This window comes from Trichophyton verrucosum (assembly GCF_000151505.1).
Source record: "Trichophyton verrucosum HKI 0517 chromosome Unknown contig00482_1.f1.exp, whole genome shotgun sequence".
Lineage (NCBI taxonomy): Eukaryota > Fungi > Ascomycota > Eurotiomycetes > Onygenales > Arthrodermataceae > Trichophyton > Trichophyton verrucosum.
Genome location: NW_003315307.1, coordinates 1 through 11859, shown reverse-complemented (window position 1 = coordinate 11859; position 11859 = coordinate 1). Strand labels below are relative to the sequence as shown.

Here is an 11859-nt window from a genome sequence, read left to right as displayed (position 1 = left end):
ATCATTTTTGCTGCTTTGTTTGCTCATTTTCGACAAGAGTTATACGGGTTGTCTGCAGCAATCGTGTCGCGCAGGTGAGCTGGCATGTTCTCCCACAGGACTCAGCCATTTTGCAGGACAATATATGAAATTTGCCTAGAGAAGCTCTAGTTACTTCCTTATCTCTCCATACCCTTGTCTCACGAATCTTCTCCTGGAAAGCCGGCCTCAACCTAGTCCTTGAGATCTTCTGTCTCCACAAATCTTAACACTGTCTTAAACATATTGGATGGAGCTCGTTCCTCCAAATCTTGAGGAAAGTTGAGAAGATATGGACGATGACACAAGCATTCTCTGCCCTTCAATCTGTACACAGATGCATCATAGCAATTCCCATCCTTTTACCACTCCGCAGGGCAGTGAGATCTCTCAAAGTCAATGCGCTCCAGGCTCTGCTGCCACTTCGCTACATCAACACAGGCGTGTGATCTCTCATCCTTCAATACTGCAACAGATGCTTGATCCAAGTCTCTTTGGAGACCCTCTCCAGCAACAACAGCAATTTTCATCCATGACACACAGCCATGGAAGTTGGGGCTCCGCTATGGAGCCAAATACATTTTGCAGCACGGACGCAATGGCGTATGATATTGTGGAGAATAAGGGGAACATACTATCTTGGGAAGGCGAAACTCCCGGGCCTACCGAGCTGGAACTTGACCTTTTCGCCGCGACCTATCCTCTGTTTGATGAATTCCGCGAGCTCGAACGCCTCGGATACCAGACCTCCGGGCGACCAAACACCTCCACAACCTCGCAGAGAAATTGCAGCCAGATATTTGATAATCAATATCCAAATTCAGTATCTACTGGTTCTCGACCGTCGTTTGATAGCTCGACCTCTCGGCCGGAAAGCGCCATTTACCCCCCTCTCTCGCCTGAGAACTCTGTTGGCTCTAGTTCCCCGGTTGACTTCCATGTGCTCTATGGCTCTGACTCGCTTGTACGTTCTGTACCCGAGGCCGTGAACTTGGCATCCGAAGATGAGACAGACGATGACAGTGTCTCATCCGAAGAACCCTACGCAAGACTGATTTGGAGAGCACTCATGTCTGCCCCTGGTCATAAGATGGTTTTGAAGGAGATATACGAGTGGTTTGAAAAGAATACTAGCAAAGCCAAAAACTCTGATTCTAAAGGATGGCAGAATAGTATTCGGCATAACCTGTCTATGAATGCGGTAAGATACTGAAACATCCTCCAAATCTCTTCATAAGCATTCCTACTCACTTTACTAGGCATTCGAAGGTGTCAAAGAAGTTTTATCACCTGGGGCGCAAACCCGGAAATCTGGTAACGCTTGGGTCCTCACTGAACGTGCCATCAGGCATGGAGTACAGTCCACAACCCGTTACCGCAAACCAGGAGTCCACAAGAAATCCCAAAAATCAGATCATCCAGCCCCTCAGAGGCAAAAATCAGGAGCTAGGGGAGGTCGTGCCGCCAAAAAAGCCGCCAAATACAGACGAGCCATTCAAGAGTCTCAAAGACTTGACCGAAACTCTCAAAATGCGCCTCCTTCTGATATACCCTTCAATCAACACGACATACTCGCTCAAACGGCGAGCTGCGTTGAGTATGGGCCTGCAGAACCAGTGAATGACTACGTGTTGAGCGACTACGGGCTTGAAAACCTCTTGGGTTGTAATGAGCTCATACCACGATCACCATTATTTTACCCCGACTTGGATCTGGATGAGAACCAACAACCCTCTGGGACTACTGTCTTAGGAGGCCAGCCGATCGGTCGAGATTTTAATCCCCTACTCCAGTAAACTTTGATATTTCGTTTGTGGATACACACTTCTCCAACTCGATGGGCACACATTCGTCCTATTCCCATTACTTTCTTTTTCCCAGCCGTTGCTTTGAACATTGCGCTGGGGCACCAGTGTGCCGTGCCCTGTAAACGGGATTCTCTATTTTGCTTTTTCTCCCCATTTCGTTTACTTTTTCAGAGCCAAAGCCCTTCGACTGGCTGTTCTTCGTTCGGATTTTTGTTTCTTTTCTTTCTCTCTCCCCTTTAACTGGGACCCATAAGCACCGCTGGCGTATGGGGTTTATTATTGAGTGACTTTCGGCTTCCTTTACGGTTTCGATTTCCACCCATTTTTGAGCCGGCGAGCTTAATGTGGGGGTATTTCCTTGGGTGCATGAGGTGGGCATGTACACGGCTGGCTCCCCGTTCGACATATGTACATTAGCTGCAGTAAGAGGTCATTTATCTGGTAATCAAATAGTGGCTAGTTATCTGGACCAGGCGTGGTTTTGTTTGGCTTGGGGGGTGATACGCCGTACTTAGAGGGCTAATAAAACAACGAAAATATGGCATCAAAATCAGCCGCCCCCATGCGGTCTCTTCTCATGTTCAGTCATAGTCAGTGTTTCCTGGTGCACAAGCGATCAGACCCTTTCACCGGGCCAATGATGCTAATACTATAAACCTGGCTCTGCGCTAAGGACGTCCGTTTCTCCTTTACTCCGTGCTCTACTCCGCATTACAACCACCATCCTCGTCTAGGAGATACGAAGTATCCCGTACGTTGAGAGCAAGAATATGCTCATCTAGCTTCTGCATTATTAGTTTACAGCAGTCAAAAGCAAAGGGAGGGGGAAACGGGGGGGAGGACCTAGCGTCTTTGCTGTCAAGGTCGATTACGGAGTAGCTATATGCGCCTTTGGGTCAGGCTGCCATTCTCCTCTGTAACTGCATCCCGTACTGTGCGTTTTTTTGGCTTGACGAAATAGTTATGGACTTCAGGTCTCACATACTTTCCGTATAGCCGCACCACGGAGCGTAGTACAGAGTACGGAGAATGCATCCTAACACTCTGTACTCCGTACTCCGTAACTACAATATGTGCAATCTCCATGAACCTGTGAGTGCTGACCCATGTGAAGTAGTACATTCGCCCTTGAGAGACCATACGAAGGGTCATGTTTAAACACCATTGAAAGTTTAGTCTGTTCTCGACTATATCCTAGGTATATCAGGGACACGTACTCCGTGGTAGAACTGTAATCGAGGTTGGTTAATACCAGATGGTGGCCTCGATGTTGAAGATGACGTGTCCAAAAAGCACCTCCTGTGTCGACTTTACCGTGGCTGGCTCTTCCAGAGTTGATATTCTACGGATTCAACCCTATCCAAGGCACACCGGGCGTTTGAATTGATTCCAGGATGCAGCACGGCGGTTGATCGTATCTAAGTGGACGCCCATTACTCTGTACGGGGGTACCCGTCAGTTGGAAAAATCATGTATTTGCTTTTTGATGACTGAAAAGGAGCCCGCCGCTGTCACTTTCATTTCCTACGGGATGAGGATAACTCTAGCGAAGCCAGTTAGTTAATGGAATAACAAAGCATGACGTTAGCATTCAAAGCCAACCGGAGACTGCGGCGCCGTGCCACACGCTTAGCGGTTCGATAATTGGGAACTGATGGCTTTGTTCAACCAATGTGGAAGTGATGCATCCTGCAGACACGCAAAGGGGGAAGAATATCAATGAATCTCTGGGTACTCTGCTTGATGCAAGTCACCATCGCTATAATTGCAGCGCCATGCAGAATGATCTTACCTGGTAGCCGTAACTCATGTAACAATTACAAAAGAGACTGCCGAGCATTCACCCACGCCGTCTCTTCGTCCAACATTCACCCTGTGCCGTCCTTGTGTTCAAAACCGGATCGGATCTCTGAGCCCGCTGTACGACATCTGGAGGCTGCAAACGTTTATACCCATACATAACCATTCTTCCACCCACCCCCTCTTAAGCTCCAGCGCATCTTCTCCCTAGGGACATGCAGGGAATAATTTGACCCTGTTCCTCGGAGGTCTCTGAGTTCCCTCTAGGACATCATTATTTACGCCTTGCAGACCACAGCGGGATGATGGATGATCAGCCGAAAAGCCAATTGAACATACACGGGTTCTCCCCATGCTGCCGCACGAATGAGCTCCTCGCCATTAACTATTAGTCAAGGGTTAGTTAGTTATCAGCGCAGAGAGAAGTGGCGACTGGTGAATTTTACTATAAAAAATATCCCTGAACAAAGTTCCGGAACTCTCGATCCCGCTCCTGGCCACGGTGATATTACACCTATATTTCGCACCGATTATTGATCCTCGGAGGTATTGAATAACCTTGGGTGATACCATTTGACATTCAAACGCCCTGATGCACATGCAGATATTGAACCTCGCTTCATCCAATGTCTTTGCCGAGAGGTTGTCTTCCTGCATGTTACCCATTTATATATCTATTCGCTGCCGGAGAATTTGGTCCTGGGCGCAGGATTACTCCATGGCGGAAACGATCTATCATTAGACCGTGTGCGACGAAAATTAAACTCTTGTCTTGCTTTCTATAATCTTCAGCCGAGGCAACAAGTCAATGAAGGCAGGTTTAACGGATGACCGAGATTTCCTTGGATATATCCATGAAGCTGCAGAGGTATATAGAATACAGGATGCATTCAAAGACCTTTAATAGGCTGGCTAATCCGGGAAAGGGCCATGAGACTCTTGTTTGAGTCATTCATACCGTAAACGCTTGAATCCAGCCATCCACTGTGGTCGATGGATATTCTAGATCGCTCAACCCTAGAAGAGTTAAACCATGCAGGTTTTAAACCCTTGAATATTACTAACCTCTCAGGTTTTATCTCGAGACATACTCCGTAGAATCTCTAGATTCCAGATTTTCGCGGACTTTGTGTCACACTGGTTCTGACTTCTTTGATAGAACGTAAAAACAGTCATCCTTTAGGCTGGGACAAGCATAATTGAAGACTATAAGCCATGTATTTTTAATATTGCTGCACCGTTACAAGAAGAAACCACTCTAGAGGGACTAAGATTAGCTAATTTCCGGATAAAACTAACCAGAAGGCAGAGTCCTCGTTATAGTTACTCTCCTAATTGTAGACCAGAATATGAAGCAAGGAGTTAACTAAAGAAAGTTACCCAACTAATGGGAGATATTCAAAAATAGATACCAAGATTTGCACAAAACTCCAAAGCTATAAGCCTCTAGGCTTTACTTACCAAAATAGTAAAGTAAGTTATTGATGCAATTTCTTGTGATCGACTATTAAGATAGTTCTATTTGTCACTGAAAAAGGTTGGGAAAAGACATCCATGACTGAAGTAGTAAAATTAAATCCTAAACCAAAGAATAACTCATTGCGCATGACACTAGGTATTCTAGATTATCACCAATACCTACTGCCGGTGGATCATGAGCCATGAGGTTAGATAAAGAATAACTTTAAAATTGGTTAACCAACAGCCGTGGTTCTAGGCAGAGGAGGGTATGTATAGCAACCCCAGGAAGATTAGAGCAGTAGTCTTTACATAAGAGTCTTCAGGTGTCCATGTCTAATGTTGAACAATGTTTAAACAACCCTATTGATTGTTTATATCAAAGTTACTTGGCAATGGATGTGGTTAAATTTGACCCTCCCCACAAGGGAGTAACCTTAAATGCGATACCTGAATGAACTTTGGCTGGCATTTTATTTTTCCAGGCCGAAAGCCTAACTTAGGTCAGGCATTGAGCATGGATCCATCCATAACTACAGGCACCGTGCCTACACGCCTAGGTAGGTCGTCTAAAGTTGGGATCCGGTGAAGCCCACGCAAGCTATTGATATTCCGTTAAATAGGCTAATACTATCATACGTGGACAAAAGGGTATATAAAACTAGTACAATGTTGGATTATGAACCTGCCAATAACCATCATAGCCTGGAAGATCATTATATCCATTTGGTATGTAAATGAAATGCCCCGTCACATCTATCCTCTAGATGCGCATCAATTCAAAAGGGCAAAGCTAATAATACCGGGGCTTTAGCGCTCCTTTCCTACGGTGTCTTGTTCACCGGGTGCAACAAGTCTGACTTTCTTTGGAGATATAACAGCCGAAGGCACTAAACCACCGGAAGAAGGTCCGGTGGTACTTCCTTGGCCTGCGGTAGGTCCAGCCTCCACAGTACTAGAAACTCCTCCGCCAAGGATGCCTCTGACCCTTTCAACAGCTCTGCTTTCGCCGGCTGTCCATGAATCTCTCTTGATAAACGTTGAGCTCGGCTTGCGACCATAGAAGGCATTTCGCGACCTTTTGCTAGCTTCCTGTTGGGCAAGGCGGTTCTGTTCTCGTCGGGGGCCCGGCCCACAGTCATGGAAGCATCCAGGAGTGGGACAGCCACCTTCGCTAAGTGATATATCTGTTAGCCACGCAGTTAAACAAGCTGTATGGGCTCCGTGTCCGCATGTCTGACACCATGACCACAGGCCTGAGCCGTATAATCGAGATCCAGGCTGTTCCTGTTGTTGGTATATTAAGCCATCTTCAAGCGGGCTAATGTTCGTATAAGAACCATTAGTAAGGTTGGTATTAGTTCGTGGGCCATGGTTGGTTTCGGCCACCCAATCTGCAGGGGGTTTACGACTGACGCAAATTGTACATGGGGGTTGAGGTGTGTTGCATCGGTGGCATAGCTTATTGTCTTGGATTGGATTTTCATAGGGTTTGTTGCATTCAAAACAAAACACGTTAACGAATGTATCCTTTTGAGCATAGTCATAGAGAGCTGGATACGACGGAACACAAACAAGTCGAAATTCAGCAGCTTCAACAAACATGCCCTGCCGGAGAAGCTGTTCGTTGAAGGTTTTGAATATTAGCTCTCGCTCTTCCTGGGGTAGAAGCTCGTCGCAAGAGCTGTAAAGAATGTGCATTTTATGAAGAAGGTGAGACGCCGAGAGTATGTCAACAGATGCACTACTACAGTAGTGTTTTATTATTTCCCTTACGATTGTTTGAACACCCCAGGGTGTGTCCGACGTAGACTTTGGACAGAGCGGGAGGGTAACAGACGTTTCTGCCTGCAGAGAAGGGTTCCGTGTACCAGGTGGGGTTTTAAATCGTGCTGGAGGACGAGAATACCCAACTCGTGAAGGCTTTCTTATGGGGGATGACTCTGCCAGGAAAGGTAGTGGGCTGACAGGCCTTTCAAGGTCAACGGTCGCAGATTGTATAGGTAGATCCTCTAACGACATGTCACTCATTGAGTCGCTGTGGTTTTCCCATCTCCCGGGCCTAGGAGGAGAGCTCCCTTCTAGCTCGGGTATATCATGTAGCGACCCTTCAGTTGTCGGTGGCCAGCCTTCATAACGCGAAGGCTCATTTGTGAGTGAAGAAGATGCCTCATCAAAGGACTTTGTGCGGTGGGAGCTATCCGAAGCTGAAAACATAGGAAAACTCTCTCCAGAGTCATGGCGTTGGTATGTAACGGGAATAGAGGGTCTCTCCTGTGCCGCACGCTCCATTGATAACAAGCGTTTGCGAAAGACTTGATGGGTCTGTGGCGCAACAATGTCGCCATGTTCCTTCTTATTGACTTCCTCGTCTGCTTCGCCTTCATCTTTAATGGCCGATTCATCACCAGCGGGTTTAGGGTGAGGTTTCTCATCACGCCTCCATTCTGCCCTACCAGATATAGCTCGAGGAGCTGATCTTGTCTGGTCTGGAATTACTTCTTCACCATTGGGTTGAGTTGAGCGCTTGTTTGTTGGAGTTTTCATTCCATTGGTATCTTGAAGCCAAACAGCTTCGGCATTATCAAGGCCTAGGCCAGCCACACTCGCCTGCGCCTGTTTGCTTAGCACCTCATCACTTGATAAAATCAGTGATGGGATCGGTCTTAGTTGCCCAAGCTCTCCATTTAAGTCTGTATTTGGTACCTGCCCGCCAGCTATAGCAGCAGCAATTGATGAATCGGGAATGGGTCGCGCAAGTGGAGTTGTAGCACCAGAATTAGGCTCTGGACTTAGTGTCATAAGTCTTTGAGAATCTCCATCAACGACACCTTTGAAGATTCGGGTCTTGGATTTTTCAGAAACAGTTGGATCAAGCTTTATTATATTAGTGCTACTACCACGGCTACCAATCTTAGGGGCAGCTTTGGAGGTACTGTTTTGTTTTAACTCAAGTTGACGCTGCTTGTGTTGATTTAGCAGCTCCTGTGAAATGGCATACCTTACAATTCGCCAAGTCTGCGCCAACCGGCCGAAGCGTACAGCTGCAGCTTGCAAGGTATTCTCGTCTAACCCGTCTAGAAGGTGTTTAACAACTTCAACTGACATATTCCGTTCGTTGAGCGGGTCTGCCAGTAGTGGTGAATAATGATGCACTAGATAATGGAAAGCATCCGGGTTGAATGTTGCTCCCTTAACACGGCCTATCATGCCATCTTGTTGATTGGTAATATTAAAGATATTACCGACTGACTTGACAAGTGGGAGGACCTGTAGTTCATCGTCTTGCATAGGTGGGGTAGCACTAAGGGATTTAGAGCTTCTGGCTGATGATATCTTGTTTGAACGTTTTCGGATTCCAACCATTTGAGATCCATCATCGGGAGCTTCGTCAGTGAGACTGTGGCTAGCAGTGTGTAACTTGTCCTCGCCCTCCTTGGCCCTTCGTTGAGAAGGTACAGGGACGGATTCAACAGTTTCTGTATTGCTGTAGTTATAGCTCTGCCTGTGTCTTCTTCGACGTGGTTCAAAAAATGCGAGAACTTTGCCATCAGGGCTCCATGTTACCGCACATGGAGCTCTCCGCTCTATAGCTTCAGGGGCTAAGCTGATATCAGTCTGCATGAATATACCCTCCGAAGTAACGGTCCATAGATAATCTTGGGAGTGCCATAATAGGTCTGTAGCCGAGTTGGCATAACGGTCAAGTTCCTTGTATGGAATGTGTGGCCTTCTAAAGTCCCAAATGTGGATACGGGGGTCTTCCTGATCGTATGACGTAACAATCTGAGTAGATTCCCAGCTGGCGGTCTCATAATCATGACCTGTCAAGGACGGTGGTCGCCAGCGCGCATTTGAAACAGCCTGCGGTGTCCTCAGTTGGAGGCACGGTTTTTGTCTTCGGTCAGTCGAAGAGAAGTTCCACACTTTTACTTGGCGGTCCACACTGCCGCTGAGAAGATGTCTGCCATCGGGGTGCCAGTCCACAGACGAACAGGCTTTTTCATGGGCATTTATCCGTATAACAGGAACATTGTCTTTACGAATGTCCCATTTTTGGATGACACCACTGTCTGTAGCTGTGGCAAACTCTACAGGCTCAGCAGGAGACCACCTGATATCACGTACTGCCTCGCTGTGGCCATTGAACACGCTTGTACTCCCTATATGCATGGCAGCTCTATCACTAGACACCGTGCGTAAATCCCATAGTCGCACGGTGGCATCCTGGCTTCCAGAAAGTAACCAGGCCCCACGATATGGGCTGAAGGCGAGTCGATGGACCTGGCGTGAATGCTCATGGAACCGGCTATACTCCACGCCAGGGCGGCTCAGGTCGTAAACAACAATACGTCCATTGCTTGTTGCTGCGGCGATGATTCGGTTATACTCCGAATGAGACCACTTGACATCCTTGGTAGCTAGGTGTTCTTTGTTTTTGGTGGACGGTCCAGAAGGGTGGTGGTGGCTGGAGGAGTGGCCGATCACAGCGGACCGGATGTTTGTCTCTTCAACACACTGTGAAGACGTGACGCGTATTGTCTTGAGGATCTCCCTTCCGGCGACGACGGCGTGAGTGCGCTGTGGGGAGATGTCAACAGCCGATATTGGGATTCCTGTCTTATGCGTGATTATCGGAGCGCTGCCTGGACTAAAAATAGAATACCCATATCGTAAGACTGCTGTTTGTATTTCTCAAAGCATCAAAATGATCTGCTGCGCCCTTGAAGGACAAATTGTTCTCATTCTAAGACACCGGAACTTACGGAGAAATGGTATAACTGGGTCTAGTCACCAGGGCGGGAGGTGGTGTTGGGACTGGCAGTGGAGAAGTAGGCTGTGGGCTTGGAGGCCTGGAACCATAGATGAATGGATGAGCGAGCCGCGCAAGAGCACTGGTAGCTCTGTTTGAATAGCGCTGGGGTGGTAAGGGAGGTGCCGGGGGAGGTGGAGGAGGTAGCGGCGGCGGCGGCGGTGGTGGAGGGGGTGCAGCACCAGCAGAGGCACCTGGAGTTGCGATGCCTGAGCTGTGGCCGCGCGGTGAATCGGCCATTGTGGTGTGAAGCAAGACGAGAGATCAGATCGGCCCCGCTCGATCTGCTGACGTCTGGTGATCCATCGCCTGCTCGCCTCGAGACAAGGTGGTGGCCAGGGATCGTGATCTTGTTCTTGCGCCGTGACCATGAATCGCGAAGTGCCTCTCGATGTCTCTTTTTGCTTCTTTCGGTGTTAAGAAGCGTCACGTGATCGATTTAAGGTTCACAGCCGCATGTCAGCAACATCGAGCTGTTGACTCGGTGGACATCGCCCATGGTGGCATACTCCGTACGGATACAAGGGAGGGTATAATATTGAATATTGCGTGACGGCATGGGGTTTCGACGCTGCGCCCCCCTCTCCCTCTCGGCGACTGTTTGACAAATGGGATCTTCAGCATTCGCCGGGCGCGGGTTGCAAAGAGGCTCTGCGATTGGGTCTTAATATGGAGTTATTGGACAAGGGAGATACCCAGCGGTTCAAATTGAAATATTGCTGTTAATGCCACCCGTCGAGCAGCTGCGGAGGGTATTACGGAAGATATCGCGGAGCCGGGACCAACTAACATTATCATCCCGGCTCATGGCCGCTGTTTGGAAGGCAGAGGAAGTCTCAAAGACGCCTTTGAATGTCATCGTGTCTCCTATACCTATTGGGCCAAGAATAGCCTAGGATGGGTGAACTGAGAGGGATGTAGCTATTCCATGTTTCCATGTTTAAAGGTAGGAGAGGTATTTCCACAGGAGGACCTTGCTTGCTTCGGACGCTACATCCCGTTATCGGATCAAGATACGCGCATGTTCAATGGGCCTAGTAGTATCTATCCATTCTAGTATGGGAACCATCATACTATTGGTAAAGCTCTGGAGAAGCTCCCTTACAGCCATAGGAGTTCCATTTACCCCGAAGGGCCGAAATCTCACAAGCGACTGGACGAAACTTAGCCGGCCTCACTTGGCGAGTAGATTACGCTCTTCCATTCTACTTCTTTGGTTAGCCTACACTGTTGTTCAGGGAGCTCTTTGCAAATATTCACCTTGGAATCAGGTCGAAGATATCTGAGACACTACACTTGTGCTCTGTGTAAACTTTCTAGATCGGCCAGCTGGAGATGAAGATCCCACTTCAAAGGCTATGTGAGGTCTTGTCTGTCATTCAATCATACGAGGCGGCACGGTTCTCGCCAAAGGTCCTCAAGAGGCATATAACAGAGTTTTTACTTGCAGATTTTAAATTGCTTGGTAGAATTGCTTTAGCAAGCTGTGTATATGACCTTTTGTAGCTTTTCTTTTGCTGGCTGTGCAATCCATTTTAATAATGATGAATATGGCGTGCACTTCAAAAAGGTTCTGTGGGTCTTCTGGACATTCTACAGCCATTGACTGACAGACTCGGCCATAGATGGGGCAAGATAATGGCTAAAAGCAGCTTTGAATAGCATGTACTCTCTATATTATGAAGAATTCCAAGCCCGAGACTGTGAGAATATGCAAAGTGGCTTTCTACAGTCGTTGGGCCATATAATCAGAACGCCAACTTGAGGATGCTGTAGACCCGTAACTAGTTATACAGACAATGTGAATACAGACGGTAAGCACCCAAAGAAAAACATACCAATTGCTCTCAAAGGCGCTGGTTATCGCCCTTGGAGAAGGATGAGGTTAAGAATTTCCTTAATGGGCTGAAAACTCTCACCAATCACATGACTAACATTCGACGGCCAGCGAAGGATTGAAGC

The 11859-nt window shown here is 47.7% G+C and overlaps 2 protein-coding genes across 2 annotated transcripts; one reads left to right on the top strand and one right to left on the bottom strand.

The window, feature by feature from the left end:
- Window positions 1-310: 310 nt before the first annotated feature.
- TRV_05783 (uncharacterized protein) lies at window positions 311-1814 on the top strand (the record flags this gene model as incomplete). Its single annotated transcript, XM_003020096.1, has 2 exons — window positions 311-1219; window positions 1278-1814. The coding sequence occupies 2 exons, from the start codon at window positions 311-313 to the stop codon at window positions 1812-1814; spliced, it is 1446 nt and encodes a 481-aa protein (XP_003020142.1).
- A 4080-nt stretch (window positions 1815-5894) lies between these two features.
- Window positions 5895-10137, bottom strand: TRV_05782 (WD repeat protein; the record flags this gene model as incomplete). The annotated part of the gene is made up of 2 exons (XM_003020095.1): window positions 5895-9735; window positions 9851-10137. The coding sequence occupies 2 exons, from the start codon at window positions 10135-10137 to the stop codon at window positions 5895-5897; spliced, it is 4128 nt and encodes a 1375-aa protein (XP_003020141.1).
- Window positions 10138-11859: the final 1722 nt, after the last annotated feature.